At 37.7% G+C, this 23727-nt stretch overlaps 1 protein-coding gene across 1 annotated transcript in view; it reads left to right on the forward strand.

Annotated features, from left to right (window-relative positions):
- The window catches only part of NUP210L (nucleoporin 210 like), a 77032-nt gene that overhangs the window by 37995 nt on the left and 15310 nt on the right, over positions 1 to 23727 (forward strand). The window contains exons 15-32 of the mRNA XM_082343769.1: positions 2014 to 2235; positions 3316 to 3489; positions 9744 to 9936; positions 12920 to 13008; positions 13217 to 13321; positions 13623 to 13724; positions 14691 to 14819; positions 15347 to 15474; positions 16870 to 17002; positions 17456 to 17518; positions 17887 to 18066; positions 18449 to 18529; positions 18617 to 18748; positions 18910 to 19068; positions 20022 to 20113; positions 21252 to 21426; positions 22313 to 22488; positions 23176 to 23393. Coding sequence (XP_082199895.1) covers positions 2014 to 2235; positions 3316 to 3489; positions 9744 to 9936; positions 12920 to 13008; positions 13217 to 13321; positions 13623 to 13724; positions 14691 to 14819; positions 15347 to 15474; positions 16870 to 17002; positions 17456 to 17518; positions 17887 to 18066; positions 18449 to 18529; positions 18617 to 18748; positions 18910 to 19068; positions 20022 to 20113; positions 21252 to 21426; positions 22313 to 22488; positions 23176 to 23393 — 2551 coding nt within the window. The remainder of the gene's footprint in view (positions 1 to 2013; positions 2236 to 3315; positions 3490 to 9743; positions 9937 to 12919; positions 13009 to 13216; positions 13322 to 13622; positions 13725 to 14690; positions 14820 to 15346; positions 15475 to 16869; positions 17003 to 17455; positions 17519 to 17886; positions 18067 to 18448; positions 18530 to 18616; positions 18749 to 18909; positions 19069 to 20021; positions 20114 to 21251; positions 21427 to 22312; positions 22489 to 23175; positions 23394 to 23727) is intronic.

Genomic DNA, 23727 nt, shown 5'->3' on the forward strand with positions numbered 1-23727 from the left:
CATGCAGCAACGAAGACCCAACACAGACAAAAATAATAAAAAGTAAAATAAAATTTAAAAAATAAACAACAAAAAAAATTGATGTCTACAAGTTCTTGCTGATACATACTGACAAATACTGACTCAGTGCCTCTTAGGATGAGGAGGCATCCACAGGGAAAAAGTTGTCAATGGAAGAAGCAAGGTAAGTTATTAATTTTAAAAAGATAACTTGTTCATTAATATTTGCATTTTAAGTTGGCCTCATTGTACATTGTGCAGCCTAAGTATTAAACATATGGTTTGAGCATATTTCATTCATTCTCTTAGCGGATGAATCATCCTACTTGCCTAATTAAGTGAAAGTGCTAGGCTGCAGCCCATGGCCATTTCACGAGGTTTTTTCTTAGTTTTATCATTATCCTTACCCTAATTTTATATTTATTGAATGTCCCACAAATCAGATCTCCCCTGAATGAAAACTATCCTTAAAGGAAGGGGAAGTAAGATGGTGATTTTCTTTTTCTACCTAGTACTTTGGTCATGTATCTTTTTCTTTAGCTGCTGAAAAATATATGTATGTTTTACTTTTGTTATCAATCTTATGTTTCGGTACATGGTATATAGTTCTCAATTTGTCCTTTTATATATCAGTTCAATTCAGTTGATCTGATTAATTTTGGACTATATACATCTAGGAAAAAGGAATAACTTCGGTTTTGCTTTCTCAGGAAAGCCTTCCATGAAGCCTCTGACTACTTTAATTTCTTCTATTTGAGGCTTGTTTGGCACTCTGTACTGTGCCTTTTTGTAACACTCATTATACTCTTTACCTACTTCAAATCTGTCTTTTCCAGACTATTAGCTCCACTGTGAGGCAGGACCTTATTTTGGCTTTCTATTACTGTATCACCAGTGGGCCATCAATGAATATTTGTTAAATTGAATTATATATACATTTTTAAGAGAATACTGCCATTAGACATAGGAATGTTTAATGTTAATAGTATTCAATAATAAATATGATTGACTAGTTCAGGAAAGAAATATTAAAACACGGTTTGCTTACATTTTCAGAATGATTGCTTCAACTCTATACTTCATTTTGTCACTTAGTCACTGTTGTAGACACTGTGTGCCATACAAAAAAACCCCTACACTTTGAGAATACTTCATTCCCCAAAAACCAGTTTCCTCATCTATAAGTAGGATACAACTCCTCTGTATACTGGAGTGAATAATACCTGTCTTGACTACCTCTTAGGTGAGAGTTCTTTGAGAAACAGATGAACTGTATAGATGTATTATCTTCATATTTTTAGGGCAGGAGTTCTTTGATACTTTAGTAAAATATCCATTTAAAAATCTTATGTAATATGGTGACAGATGGTACCTAGACTTATTGTGGTGATCATTTTGCAGTGTATACAAATATCAAATCATTATGTTACATACCTGAGACAAGTGTAATGTTATATGCCAGTTATACTTCAATTTTTTTAAAAAGAGAAAAAAAGAAAAAATGTTTATGCACTTATTTATCAATACTTTTTATGTGCACAGCATTGTAGTAAATCCCACTGAGGAGGAGAGATTCTTTTAAAAATTTGGGGTATAAGATACTCTTTTCTCTTAAGAAGTTTACATAACTAGACAGTGTAACAAGAATTATTAGATGTATATATATGAAGATTTGACATATTTAAATAGCATAAGGGGATAAACAAGTATACAAATTAATGGTAGAGATAATTACTATAAGAGCTTAGAGGATGCAGAAGTGGTTGTGGTCTGGAATGATTAGACATAAATTAATGGATAAGGTGACACATGAGTTAGGCTGAATGATAGGTGGGATCTAAATTAGTACAGAGGTTGAGAAGCATTCCAAATAAGAGGTATAACATACATGTGTCCTCATTTGGGAATTAAGCCTAATGTCATTTACATTATAGTTATATAACCAGTTTTGCACTTTAGAAAACTGTTGAATTCTCTAACCAATCAGGGGTTAATTTCTTTAAATGTCATCAGGCTCTAAACCCTGTGGAAGTGGCACTGGTGACATGGCACTCTGTAAAGGAAATGATATTTGAAGGGGGCCCTCGTCCATGGATCTTGGAGCCCTCACGATTCTTTTTGGAGCTGAGCATGGAGAAGACAGAGAAAATTAGAATAACACAAGTCCGGCTGCCAGCTAAGAGAAAACAGAATCAGTACATCTATCGGGTCCTGTGCCTGGATTTAGGGGAACAAGTAGGAAAATGATCTTTTTCTAACATTTCTTTTAGCAATAATACTCCAAATCTTTTGTACTTCTAGCCATTCCTTTTCAGATTCTAATGGATTTAGTTTATGTACTAGATGGGAAAATTCTAATTATTGATTAAAAGATCTTTTTTTTTAAAGCTTACTATCCTTTAAATGTACACCAAAGGTTTTGGTTTGCTCATCTGAGAATTCTAACAGTTCACCAACCAAATGGTTCAAGATTTTTTTGTAGTAGGGGGCTTATTTCAATCATTTTATCACTATAATTCATTTCCTGTTGCCTAGACTAGAGGGTATATAGTTTTCCACCTCCAAAGAATGTGAGGAAGGGAAATTTAAAGTGTCATCTATGGTTATCAATTTTGAAGAATGAGTTAGATCTGTGTTGATAAGAGTAATTAGTATATTTCCCTTTATCAGTTTAATTAGTTTTGATTATTTTTAGAGGTAGTGATGGCTTTATCCATAGCTGCACCCTGCTTCTACCAAAACCAGTAACAAAGGTTTTCAGTTTGACCAGGATTGAGAATTTAAAGTATGACTATGAGGCATAGCCCAGCTAACCAGCCCCCAGGGAATCCATGTATGATTTTAACTTAAGAAGAACTGTGCTATAATCAATTGAGCTTCATTTTAATATCTCTAGTGTACTGTATTGTATATATGACTAGCTATTAGTGATTTCAATCCTAATTACCCCCTTTCGAAGCTCTCTAGCTTCTTTTTGTTTTCACATTGTTATTCATTAGTATTTCCACCAGAAATGAGTTGAAACACAAATTAGTTTTTCCACTTTTTGCCAACTGGTAACAAAAGATTTGGTGGGGGAAAAGAACGAAGTAATTGGTCAGTTAGGTTTTTTTAATGTTCCCTTTGTTTCTATGATACCCTTGTTTCTCTTAGCACAGATAATTAAGAACTATAGTGTCTTTAAGGGATTGGCCTGATTATAATGTCCAAAGGGACTCTATACTGGAATTTGAATAATTCTAACACATTTAGATTGGCACAACTGACATCAAGTGTCTACCCACAATTATCTCTTGCCCTTGTGTTTTCTTAAAGATTCTGACATTCCAAATTGGAAATCATCCAGGTGTCCTGAACCCTAGTCCAGCTGTAGAAGTTGTGCAGGTACGCTTCATATGTGCCCACCCTGCCAGCATGTCAGTAACTCCAGTATATAAGGTGCCACCTGGTGCCCAGCCATGTCCTATGCCACAGCATAACAAACAACTGGTGAGTACAGTGTTTCCAACTAATATACATTTTGTCTAACCTGATTTAAGATAAATGGTCTGAAATGTAGCTTTTGTCTTATTGAAGTTAAGGAAACTCTTTTATTTGTTATCCAATCTCTGATAGTGTCTGAGAAGTGGTGATTCAATTAGGTTAGAGTTGGCTATACTTAGTGACACTTAGTGACTTTGCTTGTTGTACTTAGGTACATAGTCAGCTTGTAACTATGACAATAGGCAATTGAGAACTCTCTAAATAACTTCCAAATTGTTTTGCTAGTATCCTTCCCTACTAAATCTTTTATTAGCATAATTAGTAACTTATAGGATTTACCTCTACTCCAAACACATATGAGGAATAATGATAAGCAATAACATAGCTAGAAGGTAGGCAACAGGGAATGAGGAATAAATGAGTTATCTAACCTAGAAACTAGAACATCAGACTATACACTAAATGAGGTTAACTATGATTCCAAGCATGGGAAAATAGAAGTCATTTCTTAGCCTTTGCAGAATAGAACAATCCATTAATTATTCCCATTTTACAGATGAAGAAACTGAGGATCCTAGAAGTTGAGTAATTTTACCAAGGTCATAAAGCTAGAAAGTAGCATTTTCCATCTGACTCTAAAGCACACATTATTAACTTTCTTGCTATACTGCTTTTTTATTATAAAAGAACTTATGAGATGTTGCAGGTTAGGAACTCATTTTTTTTTCAGAACCAAATTCAACATTAAATACTATTATTTGAACTTTATAAATTATTCACTTTTTAAAAAAGCACTTAGATGGAGCAGAATAGAAGTTATATCTATAATGGCATTGTCATTCAATATCTTTTTTTTCATTTGAAATAATTTAAATTTATAGAAAATTTCCAGGAAAAGTACAACTTTTTTCCTGGAACCATTTAAGAGTAAGTTACAAACATGATCCTCCATACTTTAGCATTTATTTCTTTTTTTGTATTTGAGTATAATTAACATACCATAAAATTCACCTGTTTAAAAGTGTACAAGTAATATTGTTAACTAAGCTCTACTTCAATTTTAAAAAGTGTGCAAATCAGAGTTGTGCAACCATCACCACTATCTACTTTCAGAACATCTTCGTTTCCCCAAAAAGAAACACCACACCCATTAGCAGTCACTCCCCACTTCCCCCTCCCCTAAGTCCCTGAAAACCACTAATATACTTTGTTTCTCTATAGATTTGCCTATTCTGGACACTTCATATAAATGGAATCATACAATATATGGCGTTTACATGTAGCTTCTTGCATTTAGCATGTTTTTAAGATTCATCCAGGTTGTAGAATGAATCACTACTGCGTTCTTTTTTTAAGGCTGAGTAATATTCTGTTATATAGATATATTACATTTTGTTCATCCATTTGTCAGTTGATAGATATATGGGTGGTTCCCATTTTTTGGCTCTTATGAATAATGCTACAGTGAACATTCATGCACAAATTTTTGTGTGAATATATTTTCAACTCTCTTGAGTATATATTTAGGAGTGGAAGTGCTGGGTCATATGGTAACTCTATGTTTAGCCTTTTGAAGAACTTCCAGCTGTTTTCCAAAATGGCTACCTCATTTTACATTTCCATTACCAATGTATGAGAATTCCAATTTCTCCACATTTGCCAATACTTGTTAATGTTTGTCATTTTGATTATGTCCTTCCTACTGTGTGAGAAGTGGTATGTTATAGTGGTTTTGATTTACATTTCTCAATGACTTATGACATTGTGCACCTTTCCATGTGCTTATTGGCCAGTTGTATATCTTCTTTGGAGAATGTCTATTCCAATCTTATGGGTTGTTCGTCTTTTTATTATTGAGTTATACAAGTTCTTCATGTATCCTAAATACAAGTCTTTTTGAGATATGTGATTTGCAAAAATTTTCTTCCATCTTATGGGTTGTCCTTCACTTTCTTTTTTAATTGTTTTGCATTTTTAAATTGAAGTATATTTGATTTACAATGCTGTGTTAATTATTGCTGTACAGCAAAGTGACTCAGTTATACATATATATACATTCTTTTTTTAAAATTTTTTATTGGACATACATACGCATTCTTTTTCATATTCTTTTCCATTAAGGTTTATCACAGGATATTGAATATAGTTCCCTGTACTATACAGTAGGACCTTGTTGTTTATCCATTCTATATATACTAGTTTGCATCTGCTAATCCCAAACTGCCAATCCATCCATCTCCCACCCCCTCCCCCTTGGCAACCACCAGTCTATTAAAAATATGGAATGCTTCACGAATTTGCGTGTCATCCTTGTGCAAGGGCTATGCTAATCTTCTCTGTATCATTCCAATTTTAGTATACGTGCTGCTGAAGCGAGTACTTTCACTTTCTTTTTTAAACTTTCACTTTCTTGATGGTGTATTTTGAAGCACAAAAGGTTTTATTTAACGATGTCCAATTCATCACTTCTGTTGTTGTTTTTGTTTGTATTTTTGATGTCATATCTAAGAAACCATTGTCTAATCCCAAGGGCATGAGTATTTACGCTTTTGGCTTCTTCTAAGAGTTTTGTAGTTTTAGTCCTTATATTTAGGCCTCTAATCCATTTTGAGTTTATTTTTGTATATGGTGTGAGGTTGGAGTCCATCTTCATTCTTTTGCATGTGGATATCCAGTTGATCCAGCACTATTTATTAAAAAGATTATTCTTGGGGCTTCCCTGGTGGTGCAGTGGTTGAGAATCTGCCTGCTAATGCAGGGGACATGGGTTCGAGCCCTGGTCTGGGAGGATCCCACATGCCGCGGAGCAACTGGGCCCGTGAGCCACAACTACTGAGCCTGCGCGTCTGGAGCCTGTGCTCCGCAACAAGAGAGGCCGCGACAGTGAGAGGCCCGCGCACCGCAATGAAGAGTGGCCCCCGCTTGCTGCAACTAGAGAAAGCCCTAGCACAGAAACGAAGACCCAACATAGCAATCAATCAATCAATAAATCTTAAAAAAAAAAAATTATTCTTTCTCCTTTTTTTTTTTTTAATGCTATTCTTGTCTGCTTACATTCTTTTTATGTATGTATGTATGTATGTATGTATGTATGGCTGTGTTGGGTCTTCGTTTCTGTGCGAGGGCTTTCTCTAGTTGTGGCAAGTGGGGGCCACTCTTCATCGCGGTGCGGGGGCCACTCTTCATCACGGTGCGCGGGCCTCTCACTATCACGGCCTCTCGTTGCCGAGCACAGGCTCCAGACGCGCAGGCTCAGTAATTGTGGCTCACGGGCCGAGTTGCTTCGCGGCATGTGGTATCTTCCCAGACCAGGGCTCAAACCCGCGTCCCCTGCATTGGCAGGCAGATTCTCAACCACTGCGCCACCAGGGAAGCCCTTCTTTCTCCTTTGAATCATCTTGGCACTCTTGTTGAAAATCTATTAACCATAAATGTGAGGATTTATTCCTGGGCTCTCAAATCTCTTCAGTTAATCCATACGTCTGTCCTTATGCCAGTACCATACTATCTTGATTACTGTAGCTTTGTGGTAAGTTTTGAAATTGGGAAGTATGTGTCCTCCAACTCTATTCTTCTTTCTCAATATTGTTTTGGCTATTCTGAGTCCCTTGCATTTGCATATGAATTTTAGGATTCCTTTGTCAATTTCTGCAAAGAAACTAGCAGGGGTTTTGACAGGAATTTCACTGAATCTGTAGATTCATTTGGAGAGCATTACCATCTTAACAATATTGTCTTCTGATTCATGAATGTGAGCTATCTTTCCATTTATTTAGGGTTTCTTTAATTTCATTCAACAATTTTTGTAGTTTAGAGCAGTAGTCCCCAAGCTTTTTGGCACCAGGGACTGGTTTTGTGAAAGACAATTTTTCCACAGATGGGGTTGAGGGGGGGTGTGGGGGGATGTTTCAGGTGGTAATGCGAGTGATGGTTCAGGCGGTAACGTGAACGATGGGGAGCGATGGGGAGCGGCAGATGAAGTTTTGCTCCCTCGCCTGCCGCTCACCTCCTGCTGTGCGGCCTGGTTCCTAACAGGCCGAGGACCGGTACTGGTCCATGGCCTGGGGGTTGGGAACACCTGGTTTAGAGTATACACTTGCACTCTTTTTGTTAGATTTATTCCTAAATATTTTATTGTTTTTGATGCTATCATAAAGATAATTATTTATTTCATTTTCAGATTGTTGCTCTTGTATAGAAATACCACTGATTTTTGCATGTTAATCTTGTACCTTACAACACTGCTGAACTCATTTATTAGATCTAATAGTTTTTTTGGTGGGTTCCTTAGGGTTTTCTATACACAAGATTATGTCATCTGAAAATAGAGACAGTCAGACTTCTCCCTTTCCAATCTGGATGCCTTCATTTTGTCTTCTTGCCTAGTTGCCCTAGCTAGAACCCCCAGCACAATGTTCAGTAGAAGTGGCAAGGACAGACATCTTGTCTTATACCTGATCTTAGGGGCAAAGCTGCCAGTCTATAACTATTAAGTATGATATTGGATGTGGATTTTTCATAGATGCCCTATATAGGTTGAGGAAGTTTAGTCTGTGGAATGTTTTTATCACCATAGAGTTTCACATTTTGTTCAATGTTCTTTCTGTATCTGTTGAGATGATCGTGTGTTTTTTTCCCTTTTATTCTATTAATATGGTGTGTTACATTGATTGATTTTCATGTGTTGAAACAACCTTGCATTCCTGGGATAAATTCCGCTTGTTTATCATGTATTAACCTTTTTATATACTCCTGGATTCAGCTTGCTAGTATTTGGTTGAGGATTTTTGCATCTATATTCAGAAGAGATTTTAATCTGTAGTTTTATTTTCTTGTGGTATCTTTGGTTTGGTATCACAGTAATACTGGCCTCACAGAATGAGTTGGGAAGTATTCACTTCTCTTCTACTTGTTTGAAGAGTTTGTGAAGAATTGGTATTCATTACTCTAAACGTTTGGTACAATTCACCAGTGAAGCCATCTGGGCCTAGGATTTTTGTTGTGGGATGTTGTGTTGTTTTTTTAAAGTACTTATTCAATCTCTTTACTTGTTATAGATCTAGTCAGATTTTTTATTTCTTATTGAGTCAGTTTTGCTTGCTTGTATATTTTGAATTTTCCTATTTCATTTAGGTTTCATTTAGGTCCTCAGAGTTTTGGTGTCCAGAACTTTTATAGGGGTTTTATTACATAAACATGATTGATTAAATCATTGACCACATGTTTAAACTCGATTTCTAACCCCCCTCCCCTCCCTAGAGGTCAGGTTGGTATCACCTGGCTCAAAGTCCCATCACTATAATCACATGGCTGGTTTTTCTAGCATGACCAGCCCCCATCCTGAGTCATCTTATAAGTATAAACTCAAGTGTGATCCAAGGGGTCCATCATGAATAACAGATACACTCCTATCACTCAGGAAATTCCAAGGGTTTAGGGTTACTTCTCAAGAACTGGGGACAAAGACCAGCCAATTTCTTTTATTTATTTATTTTTGGCTGCATTGGGTCTTCATTACTGTGCGCGGGCTTTCTCTACATGTGGCGAGTGGGGGCTACTCTTCATTGTGGTGCGCGGGCTTCTCATTGTGGTGGCTTCTCTTGTTGCGGAGCACAGGCTCTAGGTATGCGGGCTTCAGTAGTTGTGGCACGTGGGCTCTAGAGCACAGGCTCAGTAGTTGTGGCTCATGGGCTTACTTGCTCCATGGCATGTGGGATCTTCCCGGACCAGGGCACGAGCCTGTGTCCCCTGCATTGGCAGGCGGATTCTTAACCACTGTGCCACCAGGGAAGTCTGTCAAGATCAAATTTAGATCAAAAATTTAAAACAGGTATAAAAGACATTTTGGGGGACATTTGGGGAAATTGAAATATTGACTATACAGTATGTAACACTGAATTAATGTTAATATTCTTATGTGTGATAATGTAGTTTTTGCTACTCATTCTTAGGAAATGCATGCTGAAATATTTAGGGGTAAAGTGCCATGATACCTAAATCATTTGGCAAAAAAAAAAAAGACACACACACATACAAATACGCACACACAGAGTATGAAAGTAGAGGGAGAGACAGAGAAAGCAAATGGTGGATTGAGATGAAGTATATATAGGTATTCATTATACCATTCTTTTAACATATCCATACCTTTGAAAACTGTCAAAGAAAAAATATTGGGAGAAAATATGATCCCTAGCTTCAGGAATATCTTACCACCTCTTAAACTATTGTTTCTTTTCTTACTTTTTATTTTAATACAGATTCCTGTATCAAGCCTGAGAGACACAGTCCTGGAACTGGTAGTGTTTGATCAACACAGGAGAAAGTTTGATAATTTCAGTTCACTGATGCTAGAATGGAAATCCTCAAATGAAACACTAGCTCATTTTGAGAATTACAATTCAGTAGAGATGGTAGCAAAGGATGACGGCAGCGGGCAGACCCGGCTACATGGTATTGTAAATATTTATGAATCCTTTCATATACCTACTAAATGGTTCTGCACTAAATATTTCCTTGTGGCTGACAGTCTATTTATCCTATCTCACCTTTCACCTTCGATCTTTGTATTTTTTAGAAAACAGCATAAAGGAAGATTCCCTTGTTTGCAAAGCTAGGGTCTAGAGTCCAACGTTTCTCACAAGAACACAAAATTAAATTAATTTTAAAATGTATTGGTTACCTATTATTTGCCTAAAACTTTGGAAATATTATTCATTTGTTAGGCAGTGTTTATTGAGTGGCTACTACATGTAAGGTCCTCTGCTAGGCGCTTGGAGATATAATGGTAAATGAGACACTCACAGCTCCTGCCCTCATAGACTTACAGTCCAGTTGGGGAAACTGGACTTTAAACATTACATTGTGTTAGGTGTTTTGAAGGGCAAATATGGGGTGCATTAAGAGCTTATAACAGGAGAACCTAACCTAGTTTAGATCAGAGAAGACTGCCCTAAGAAAGTAGCATGTACTCTGAGACCTGAAGAGATGGCAGAAAGAGGAAATAGAAAGAATGAACTAAATAAGTCAAGTGAGACTGACTTAGAGAGGGGGCAAGAGGCACAAGATGAGGTTCTAAGAGGAAAACAAGCCCTCAGGGGCAGCAGCCCATCAAGCCTTTGCTTGTATCACATTTGCTGAGGTCCTATTCTCCAAAGCAAGTCACCTGACCAAAACCAGAGTCAAGGTAGGCCAGGACTACTCAAGAGCATGGATACCACCAGGCATGATTCACCACAAGCCATTAATATAACAATCTACCACAAATCAATCCCAAAAGTAAAGAAGAAAGTGGCACAAAGGGTAACTTTTAGGTTTCTGGTATGAGTATTTGGTAACCATTCTTTTCTTTTAACTTTTTATTTTATATTGGAGTATAGTTGATTAATAATGTGTTAGTTTCAGGTGTACAGCAAAGTGATTTAGTTATACATATACATGTGTCTGTTCTTTTTCAAATTCTTTTCCCATTTAGATAACTATTCAATTGAATAAGAAACACTAAAGAAATAAGATTTAAGCTTTCCCTTACCCACAGGGAGTTTATACTCAGGACAAGTTTAAGGGCTTAACTAGAGAATATGATAACATAATATTAATATGTATATGATACTATAACACTATAATACCAATAATATGATACAGTTAATGTAAAAAGTGGTAGGGAAGAAAGAGATGCTCCTTATATCTGTAACAATCCATCATCAAATACCATCCATTTTATTTTCTAAAGGTTTTCTCTCTTCCTCTCTATCTTCATCACTAATGTCCTCATAACCTCTATCCTACATCACCATAGTAGCCTCCTAACTGATCTCAATGTGTCTCTCCTACCCTCTAATCCACCCTCCATACTACTGTCCAGAATGATCTTTCCTTTTTTTTTTATTTTAAATATTTATTTATTTATTTATTTATTTTTGCTGTGCCGGGTCTTAGTTGCGGCATGCAGGATCTTTAGTTGCAACATGCGGACTCTTAGTTGAGGCATGCATGTAGGATCTAGTTCCCTGACCAGGAATCGAACCCGGGCCCCCTGAATTGGGAGCAGAGAGTATTACCCACTGAACCACCAGGGAAGTCCCCAGAATGATCTTTCTAAAATACAAATCTGGAGACCTCCCTGGTGGTCCAGTGGTAAAGAATCTGCCTTACAATGCAGGGAACGTGGTTTCAATCCCCGGTCAGGGAACTAAGATCCCACATGCTGCAGGGCAACTAAGCCCGCAGTGACACATATTGTCACTGTGTCTTTCTGAATAAAGTTCATATGTTGCAGCTTAACATACCGACCCCTGCCTACTTCTTTGGCTTCACTTCTTATTACCACCCACATGTATTCTACATTTTTCTCATACTCAACAATTTTAGATCCTTAACCATGAAAAGGCTTGTCATACCTCTTTCCTTTGCATATGTTTTATTTTCTCTTTACTTGCATCTTCCCTAGGCTAAAATCTTCCTCTAGTAATCTAGGAGTTTTCTGTTCCTCTATATTCCCAGTCTAAGGAGAATATTCCTTCTTTGTGCTCTTATATATTCTGTATTATGTGCTCTGTACATACTTCTATAATAGTACTTACCACACTGTCTTGCAGTGGTTGGTTTACCTCTCAGCCACCCTCCTAAGCTGTGGGTTTCTTTGAAGGCAAGAATTGTGTTGTTTTCTTCTTCATCTCTGTATCCTAATTACTTTCCATAGTGCCTAGCATACAGTTAGGCCCTTAATAAATCTTTGTTGAATGAATGAATGTAACATCATGAGAAAATGCTTTACAGATTTACGCATGATCATGTGTTGAGGATAAAATAAGAGTTGTCCTAAGTAAAGTGGCAGATTCATGTTAGTTAAAAAGAAAGAAAAAAGAATGAATGAGTAAAGCAGGGTCAGATTATGGATGGCTTCAAATACTAGTTTAAGGAGTTTGAATTGCTCTAATAAGGACTAGTTAGCGATTAAAAATAAATTTTTTTTGCATTTAAAATTTTTGAGTAAGGGACTGACATGACATTTACATACACAAAACAGTTTAGAAGCGTGAAAAGTCCCAAAGGACAAACTCTTTATTTCTCACTTTTATTTTTAAATCAAACAAAAATTTCCCCATACCCTATTGTCAGCTTATTTTGGGACTCACAAACCATTAGAGCTGGAGAGAATTTTAGATTTTGCCTGTCCCAACCCCTCATTTAATAAAGGAACTGAGAAATAAAGTGATTGCCCAAGGTCACATAGGAATATAATTGCAGAGTCAGCATGGAACCCCAGTTTTCTGTTTCTTGTGTATTTCCCTATTCACTGTTTTTTGTTTTTGTTTTTCTCCCTGAAATAAAACACCATTTGGAAAAAATTAGGGCAGATTTTTGGTTTTCTGGAGACACTTTTGTATTCTACATGTTACTGTTTCTGACAGGGTACTTTTTTGCATGTCTCCAGGTCAAAGGATCCTTAAAGTACATCAGATAAAAGGGACTGTACTCATTGGAGTCAATTTTGTGGGCTATTCAGAGAAGGAAAGTCCAAAGGTAAGTGGAGACTGTTATATAAAAAATATTAATTAACTGAAATTTAAGGCTCCTTAGAAGTCATTTATATAACTGATGTAAATCTGAGAACTATGCACCTCTATGAATCTGTTATCTTTGGCACTTGAAAGAGTACTGGAATCTTCACTCACTGAGCTGAGGAATTAAAAGTTTGTATTTACCTTTGTGGTTCTTATTACATTTCTAGGAACTTTCCAACTTGCCCAGATCTGCAGCTGTAGAGCTGCTCCTGGTAGAAGATGTAACAGTATCGCCTGAGAACGCTACCATCTATAACCACCCTGATGTGAAGGTAGAAGCTATACGGGTCTAGCTAAATGGAATCATATTGGAGGGGAGAGTACTAGGTTATTAAAATTAATAGTATAACAATAAAAAAGCTCACTTATGTGTTGAAAATCAGTGATATACATATATAATGCATATATAATAATTATCCTTAGCAGTTATACTTTAATAGTCATATTTTGTCTTTGGTCCACTGACTGTAATCTTCTAATGTCATACGCTTTCTTAGGTAAGTAGAAGTTATTTTCTTTGAATTATTTATAAACCAAGGGGAACGGAATATTGTTTGTCTGATTTTTCCATAGGAAATATTTAGCCTTGTGGAAGGATCTGGTTATTTTTTAGTCAACAGTAGTGAGCAAGACATTGCCACCATCACTTACCTGGAAGCAGAAAGCTCTGTCCAGGTGAGTTCTAGAGATATTCCCAGACTGATGGTCTCAGGTCAAAGCTCATTCTTAGGAGAATGATTGGAAAATTTTTATTGGGTGTCTTAAACTTGTTACAAAAAATAACATTTGTGTCTTTTTCCTTATTTAACCTACATAGATTCTTCAACAAAAAAAGAGGGTTTTTTGTTTGTTTTTTTCTGTAACTAGCTACAATATGTTGCAATTTTTGGCTCTGATTGAATGGAAACAGTGTAGGAGACATCTAATTATAAGATTTCCATTAAAAGAAGGTTCATTTTTATAAATTTAAAAGCACAGAACTGTGTGGATAGTTAGATATACTATTGACTTTATAACCTGAGTATATGGTATTTTCAGCCAGGACATGGTAACTTAAAATATTAAGCTGACTCCATAGTCAATATGCCAAGAAATTTGCTTTTAGTTGACTTGTAATAATAAAAAAATAGATTATATTAACATATGTATTTATTTCCTTCAAAGAGCTCAAAGGAATGTAACTTACTGTCGTCATAATGTTGCTTTTTAAAAGAGGAGATTGAGGCCCTATGGGAAAAGGATGTGAAAAACCACGCTGCTGTGCAGGAGCTGTAGTACAAGAAGGAAAAACAAAGTATCAGTCCGCCCAGTGCTTTCTCTCCCTCCTTGTGATTGCATATAAATGTACATGATTTTCTTCCTGACTCCTTTCCCTGTTGAGGATTCTGCTTGAAATCAATCAATTTAAACTCTGCTCTTTATCAGTTAGTATTTTTTAAGGGTACATATTTTGCCACAAACTGAAACATCACTTTAAGGGTACATATTGTGCTATGCCTGAAACATATAATGTGACCTCTCAGAGTTCCCATCACAAAGAAAGTAAGATATTGTATTTTCCACTTTGGGTGGAAATAATTGCTATGATTATGCTTGGAGCATGTTTGCTTCTTTACCCAGCTACCATCTTCTTCCTTCTAGTTAGTTCCAGTACATCCGGGATTTCTCAGCTTGGAGGTCTATGACCTGTGTTTGGCTTTCTTGGGTCCAGCAATGGCTCACCTCAGGGTGTCAGACATGCAAGAGCTGGAGCTTGATCTGATTGATAAGGTGAGAGATGTTTGCTTTCTCTCTTAAATGAAGCAGGCATCATTCTCACTCACTAGCATCACCTAATATAGTCTGTGCTCAGCTACCATGTGTGTATACCAGGCCCTTTGATGATGTGAATGGAAGTACCTGCCCTTAAAGAACACGATTCCAACACTAAACATGATGAAGATAAATAGAGTGTTAAAGCACAACTTAGGGACTTCCCTGGTGGTCCAGTGTTTAAGACTCCATGCTTCCAGTGCAGTGGGTGTGGGTTCGATCCCTGGTCAGGGGACTAAGATCCCACGTGCCACAGGGCATGGCCAAAATAAAAAAATTAAAAAACAGTTAAAAAAAAATAAAGAACAACTTAAAAGAATACACATAGATTAGGCTTACTCAATCAAAGGCTGACCAGGAACATTTAGCATGAAAAAAAGAGCTTGCCACCTCTAAGAGTTAAACGGCCCTAGGTGAATGAGACATCTCTACTAAAATTACCTTAAAAAAATTATTTTTTTTAATTTTTGTTTTTTAACCACTAGGTTGAAATAGGTAAAACTGTGTTAGTAACTGTGAGGGTTCTTGGCTCTTCCAAACGCCCATTCCAAAATAAATACTTCAGGAACATGGAGCTCAAACTGCAGTTGGCTTCTGCCATTGTCACCCTGACGTGAGTACCATTTCAATACTCCTTTCTTGGGGACTTCCCTGGTGGTCCAGTGGTAAAGAATCCGCCTTAGGGACTTCCCTGGTGGTGCAGTGGTTAAGAATCCGCCTGCCAATGCAGGGGACATGGGTTCTATCCCTGGTCGGGGAAGACCCCACATGCCGCGGAGCAACTAAGCCCGTGCGCCACAACTACTGAGCCCTCATGCCACAACTACTGAAGCCCGCGCACCTAGAGCCCATGCTCTGCAACGAGAAGCCACCTCAATGAGAAGCCCACGCACCACAATGAAGAGTTGCCCCCTCTCGCTGCAACTAGAGAAAGCCCGCATGCAGCAGTGAAGACCCAACACAGCCAAAAATAAATAAATAAATAAATTTATTTAAAAAACCCAATCCTCCTTACAATGCAGGGGACGTGGATTAAATCCCTGATCAGGGAACTAAGATCCCTCATGCCGCGGGGCAACTAAGCCCGTGCGCCACAACTACTGAGCTTGTGTGCCTCAGCTAGAGAGCCTGCGTGCTGCAAACTACAGAGCCCACGCGCTCTGGAGCCTGTGTGCCACAACTGGAGAGAAGCCAGCGTGAAGATCCCGTTTGCTGCAACTAAGACCTGACGCAGCCAAAAATAAATAAAATTAAATAAATGATAAATAAATCTTAAAAAAAAATACTTCTTTCTCCCTATGCTTAATATCACAAGTATATCCCTCCTAGTAGCCTGGTTAGCTCTCCCTTAGGTTATTTCAGATTTCCTTCTTTCCTTTTTTTGTAACGGTACCTTTCAGCCCATACTCTCTTCCCATATTCAGCTCTCTACAATATACCCCTTCCAGATCCTCAGATGTCTTATTTTGGGCCTAAAATCATGTGTCTCATTAATATTTCCATTTTATGAAACTTCTCCTTGGATGATATCCTTTGGGGGTGCTTCAGACTTGAGGACCTTCAAAAAATCTAGAAGTAGAGGCACTGGTATTGCCCTCTGCGAAAGGGAAAATACAGGAATTCTGAGGCAATTTAGTATTTGCAGTTTTGCCAGTCTATGTTTATATTGCTCTTATTCCTTTGGAGACTTAGAACAAATTTTTGCCCTTCAGGAGCCTTCTGCCATTGCTATGAACTTTGTCTTGACTCTGGAAGTTATTTTCTGGTAGTTCCTTCTAAGCTGAGTTAAAATGAGCAGAAGATTGGGAATTCCCTGTGATTAGGACTCTTCGCTTTCAGTGTCGTGGGCCCGGGTTCAATCCCTGGTCGGGGAACTAAGACAAGCTGCACCACATGGCCAAAAAAAAAAGAAAAGAAAGCAGAAAATGTTAAGCATCTTAGAAAGATGCATAACTGTCCACTCTTAAAACCAAATCTTTCTCACCTAGAAATTTGTGGGTCTTTGCAGGCTAATTGAGCAACAGGACGAATACTCTGAAAATTATATCCTTCGAGCTATCACTATTGGGCAAACCACACTTGTAGCTATTGCCAGGGACAAGATGGGGAGAAAATTCACGTCAGCTCCTCGGCAAATTGAAGTAAGGAAATTATCTCATCCAAAATTCATACTTCGTCTTCTTTATAAATTTATAAATTTTATAAATTTCCAGTGGTTAGGACTCTGCACTTTCACTGCTGAGGGCGCAGGTTCCATCCCTGGTCCGGGAACTAAGATCCCGCAAGCTGTGAGGCATGTCCAAAAAAAAAAAAAAGTAGAAAAGAAAGGTAATTGTAAACATAATCTTAATGACCACTTTTATTACAGTGAGTGGATATGTAATAACTTATTTAAGCATTCTCACTTAAGTAATTTATAATTTTTTGCTATTATAAATAAAATTTGCATTTATAAATAAAATAAAATACATATTTTTGTATATAACTTCATTGTACATAATTAGGATTTTTTTCCTTAGAATAAGCTGCATGATCATTTGCTATGAACTTGACTGTAGTTAATCACTGTTGTCCTTTTGGTTTTCTCCTTCAAGGTGTTTCCTCCATTCAGACTTGTTCCAGAGAAAATGACACTGATTCCAACTAATATGATGCAGGTGATCCTAAAGCCAGAAATGAGGCTTTCTCCCCATCCCACCTCTGCTCCACCCCAACACACATATACACACGTACACCTCTTCCTGTTGACCTTCCCTTGTCTACTCTCAGCCAAGTACAACAGGATTTGATAAAGAAGAAAATTAGTATTTTCTTTGTTCTATGAGAAACATGGTATGAACTACTTCTTGGAATCCCATGGATCATTTATAGCACTTCCATTTCATGTGCATTTGAGTTGATGTGGCATATGCTGGTTGGAAAGTGGGGGAAGATGAAAAAGTCGAGTTACTTGGACAAAAGGTTGGGAAAGGCGATGTGACTTCTCCCCAAGGTCCAGGCATTCACTGGCGTGTTTACATTCCAGGTAATGTCTGAAGGTGGCCCTCAGCCTCAATCTATCATTCACTTCTCCATCAGTAATCAGACCGTGGCTGTTGTTAATAGGAGGGGCCAGGTTACAGGGAAGGTAGTTGGCAGAGCTGTGGTCCATGGCACCATCCAGACAGTAAATGAAGATACTGGAAAAGTCATTGTGTTTTCCCAGGTATTGGTTCTTTGTTCTGCTCTGCTTCTACTCCTCCATCTGGGAATCACTGGGAGGTGGAGGAAGAAATAGTGATGGGGAGGGTGTCAACAGCCCAGGAAAGTCTTTTCAGTCTCCTCATTTGGCATTCTCTTAACCAGGCATGGGAAATATGTAATCTTCAGTGAAAAACCCACAGAGTACTTGGCATTGTTATAAGACAGTCCCTATACTTAAGGAATTGTTTCAAGAACAAATACAAAACAAAAACAAAAAACCTATACCTATGGCATGTTTGTTGTTGTTGTTGAATGCCCCAAACAACAACAAACTAGTTATCATAAGCATCCGCCCCACAGACACCCCCTCTTAGCCTAAGCTTGCTCTCCACGCTGTTGAGCAGGATGAAGTGCAGATTGAAGTTGTGCAGCTAAGGGCTGTTAGGATCCTTGCAGCTGCAACTCGGCTCATCACAGCTACTGAGGTCAGTATGATGGCTCTGTTCCAGGTTCATTATTTTGATAATGCCAGCTGGACAGGATGTATAGCACAAACCACTCTTCGTTTTCAGATGCCAGTTTATGTCATGGGAGTGACCAGTACCCAGACCCCTTTCTCCTTCAGCAGTGCCAACCCTGGGCTCACATTCCATTGGTCCATGAGCAAAAGGGATGTATTGGATCTAGTGCCCAGGCATTCAGAGGTATGAACTTATCTGTTTATTATATTACCTTAGGGATCTTGATACTAAATTTATTTTATTTCATCATAAGTTTTAGACTAACTAAAATAGCTATTTTCAACAGAGGGAAGGGCACAGTGTTTATTCATGAATATTTCTTAATCCATCCCTTCACTGTCTAGGTTTTTCTACAACTCCCAGTAGAGAATAACTTTGCCATGGTTGTCCACACAAAAGCAGCTGGTCGGACCAGTATCAAAGTCACTGTCCGCTGTATGAACAGTTCCTCTGGGCAGTTTGAGGGGAATTTGTTGGAACTGTCTGATGAAGTTCAGATCCTGGTAAGGTCCCAAAGCTAAATCTTGTTTTTGTATATCAAGGAGAAGAAAGTTATATTCTCTTACCATCCATGAAGAGCTTAGTCTGGATAGAGATAGAGAAATTGCTAGAGGGATCTCTAGAATAGGCTTATGGTTTCTAGATCTTTGTTATTCCTGCTAATTGCTTCTATGAGTACTGACATTAGAAACTACAGCACATGCACTCCCCTCAACTCCCAACACAGTGAATACAGTATATGAACACATAATAACTAAAGAGGAATTAATTTCTGATTTGTTCTGCCTAACATAGATATTATGATACAGTCCACTTAGCTATACTCACAGGCAGAATGAAATCCTATCCTAACTTCTGCTAAGGTATGAGAGTACGAACAGTTTCTACAGATGTTCTCAAGCTGAAAGCTAAATGGCCCTATTGTTTTTAGAACTCAAAGAAAAACTATTTTTTGTGTGGGGCAAATAAGTTTCTCTACCTCTGAATTTGGGGCTAATTTTTTTTTCTTTTTTCTTTTTTCCTTTATTTTGGCTTTGGTTCCCTGATTCAGTGAGGGGTAGAGGAAAAAGCACTTTACCAGGAGGCGGAAGACCAGAATAGTGCCCTTGCTAATTAAGTACTACAGGTTCTTCATTCTCAAATCTCTTTTCAAGTTACTAGAACTAAAATTAGAAATTTCAAACTTATTTCATACCTAATATCTAAGTAATATAGGGGATGTAGTAAGTGTAAACTATGCCCAGTCCCTTGTAGTCAGAAGCAGGGCTAATATTAGGTTATATATTCTACACTACCTAAATATGTTTTAAATGCCTGGCTCATTTTGGAAAGCAGTACTGTGGGACATTGGGCTAAATTGAAGTTGGGCAGACTTGATTTGTAGTTGTCCATTTGTGAGTAAAAGTCATCATTTGTCTTTTCCGGAAATGAGGAAAACATCATTTTCTCATTCTAGGTGTTTGAAAAACTCCAACTTTTCTACCCAGAGTGCCAACCTGAACAAATTCTGATGTCCATGAATTCTCAGCTCAAACTCCATACCAACAGGTAAGGAGAATGGAGAAGAAGGCAGGCCAGGATCTAACTTTACCCTCAGAGAAACATTGCACATGGAAAGAATCATTGCCTTCTAGGTGATTTTTCTAACCCACAAATAAATTTTTTTAGTTGAAGTGAAATTCACATAACATAAAATTAAATTGTACAATTCAGTGGCGTTTAGTACATACACAGTATTATACAACCATCACCTCTAGTTCCAAAACATTTTCATTACCACCAAAGGAGACCCATACCCATTAAGCAGTCTCTCACCATTCTCCCCTCCTCTCAGTCCCTAGCAATCACTAATCAGCTGTCTCTGTGAATTTAAATATTGTATATTTCATGTAAATGAAATCATACAATACGTGACCTTTTCTGTCGGCTTCTTGCAGTTAACATGTTTTCGAGGTTCATCCACATTGTAGCATGTATTGGTACTTCATTCCTTTTTATGACTGAATGATATTCCATTGTATGAATGTAACACATTTTGTTTATCCAGTCATCTGTTGGTGGACTTTGGTTTGTTTTCCCCTTTTAGCTATTGTGGATAGTGCTGCTATGAACATTCACGTACAAGTATTTGTTTGAATACAGTTGGCCCTTGGTATCCACCAGGGATTGGTTCCAGGACCTGCACTCCCACCAAAATCTGCAGATGCAAAAATCCATTCTATAAAAATGGTGTAGTATTTGCATATATGCACATCCTCCTGTATACTTTAAACTATTTCTAAATTACTTGTAATACCTAATACAATGTAAACGTTACGTAAATAGTTGCCAGTCCAAGGCAAGTTCAAATTTTGCTTTTTGGAACTTTTTGAAATTTTCAGCCTGTGCTTGGTTAAATCTGCAGATGCAAAACCCATGGATATGAAAAGCTGACTGTATCTGTTTTCAATTCTTTTAACCAAATAATTTTCTAATGATAAATATGTAATAGTATTTGATTTTTAAAGAGATAAGCATAATTCAAAGGCTGACTTTTACCTGAGGAAAAAATAACTACACAACATGGAGAATGGCAAGCAGTTTTCTCAGAGTACAGCCTCTAACAGTAATCCTGGCAGTCTCTACTCCTTTCTTTCTTGTCAAACAGAACCCCCAAGAGATGCCATTTGCCCCGTTTATTCCCTAGGGTAGGGGCCGCCTTTGTGAGTTCCCGTGTTCTCAAGTGTTTCCCTAATTCATCTGTCATTGAGGAGGACGGTGAAGGGCTCCTGAAAGCTGGTTCCATTGCAGGTACTGCTGTGTTGGAAGTCACTTCTATAGAACCTTTTGGAGTCAATCAAACAACTATAACTGGGGTTCAGGTGAGTTCAGGGACTTACTCAAAAAAATAAAAGGAATACCATGGCCCTAAGAGGCAGATTTCCTTTTTTAAGAACTAGAAACTTCTCTGGAAGTCAGAAATGAACTGTAAGATAAGAGGACAATCTTGACATGAACCATCAAATTAAAGTGGACTTTACAGTCCTTGTTATAAGAGATTAGCCTCAAACTGGTATGACTGTCTTCTGAGCAGCTTTGGCAAAAGGGTTGGTGTGGGAGAAGCATAGAACTATTGCTATCTATTGCTAAATTAGGCTTTGTTTTTAGAATTTTTTTTTTTAATTAGAAGAGACCTTAGAGGTAAGTTAGTCTAAAACAAACAAACAAAAAATGTTTTGGGCATTAAAAATCTAGTATATTCCAGCTTCTGTGTTGCTCCTTTTACGTATATTATCTTTTTTAACTACCACAAAAACCCTATGATAGGCATTATTAGCCCTATTAAACTGATGATAAATATGAAACCTAGAATGGTTAGATGAAGATATGAAATAATAAAGCTAGGATTCAAACCTGGACTTCCCTTATTGTATCAGTTTATCTCTTGCAGTGTGAAAACAAAACCTACAGTATTCTTGATAAATGATCAATTATTTAACAATAAATATTGACACTTTGCACAAAATAGAAGAAATTCAGTCCTTTCCTCAAAAAGCTCCAGCTTCTTTTCACATTTCCACTGTTTTAGTAATTAAAAAGCCGTTTCCTGTACTGTCATATTTCTTTTTCACTCTGTCATCTGAAATCAAGAGCTATTTCCTACAAAAGAGGAACATCATTTTTATCATTGATTGTAAGTCTCAGAATATGGTCTCAGCTCGTCTCCAATGTATCCTTCTCTGTACTAGAGGGTTTTGTCTCCCACAGGTAGCACCAGTGACATACCTGCGAATTAGCAGCCACCCCAAGCTATACACAGCTCAAGGAAGGACCCTATCAGCCTTTCCCTTGGGCATGTCTCTCACCTTCATTGTTCAGTTTTACAATAGCATCGGAGAGAAATTCCACACACACAATACCCAGCTTTCTCTGGCTTTGAACAGGTATGGAAGGCAAAGGAATGGTGTTGACATTGTGGTAGACATCTTATTGATTAACCTGGTATTATCTGAAAGCTCCAGTAAATTCCTCTCATATTCTGCACTTGGAATCTGATCTTTCTTTCATTAAGATGGGGAAAAGACCAGAATTAGTTGTTCAATGAAGAAAAATTTCAGTATGTTTTGAATTTGACAAGTCCTAGTTCATACAAAGCTCCTGTAGGGAGCCAACTGGAGTATTATCAAAAAGCCATACTAAAAAAAAAAAAAAAAAAAGAAGCCATACTGAAAAACAATTTTTTTTAATTAAAAAAAAAGCCTAGGGACTTCCCTGGTGGTCCAGCGGTTAAGACACCGTGCTCCCGATGCAGGGGGCCCAGGTTCGATCCCTGGTCAGGGAACTAGATCCCACATGCCACAGCAAAGATCCCACATGCTGCAACTAAGACTGGGCACAGCCAAATTAATTAATTAAGTAATTAATAATGATTTTAAAAAAAGCCTAGCTGGGCACTATATATATAAATGTAATTGACCTGATCCCTGGCCCTAGTTGCTTACTCTCCATTGTATAATTCCATCCGAACTTTTGAGCTATTGAATATAAAATGTTGATACGGTCTGCCCCCAGAACTGTTTCCTAACTATTGACTCTTTTCAGAGATTTCTACCTTTGACGTCTGCTTTCAGAGATGACCTGCTGCTTATTGGACCAGGGAATAGGAACTATACTTACATGGCTCAGGCTGTGAACAGAGGGGTGACACTTGTGAGGCTCTGGGACCAGAGACATCCAGGCATGGCAGACTATATTCCTGTTTCTGTAGAGCACGCCATCGAGCCAGACACCAAGCTTACCTTTGTCGGAGATGTCATCTGCTTCAGTACTCACCTCCTCAACCAGAATGGTTTGGATACCTTCCCTTTCTCAACCTCACAACTGACAGGATTAGAAAGCAACTCATCCCTTAGAGGATTTTTTTTTTCCCAAATTATCTAAAATCTAAGGGGCTCTCTGAGAAAGAAAATACTTTTGTGTGTTTTATTTTTCATGTTAACTGATAATTCTCAGTTTAGTGCCCATTCCTCTCCATAGCCAGCCAATTAGAGGTCAGCCAGTAATATTTACCAAGTGTCTATTGAATATATAGGCAGTGTAGAGTACTGTGCCTTCTCCTCCATTCCCAGCTTCTGAAGGAGGGTAATTGCTAAGTTGAACATCAGTAAAGGATGAAATAAAAG

Source organism: Balaenoptera borealis, assembly GCF_965194805.1.
Source record: "Balaenoptera borealis genome assembly, chromosome: 1".
Lineage (NCBI taxonomy): Eukaryota > Metazoa > Chordata > Mammalia > Artiodactyla > Balaenopteridae > Balaenoptera > Balaenoptera borealis.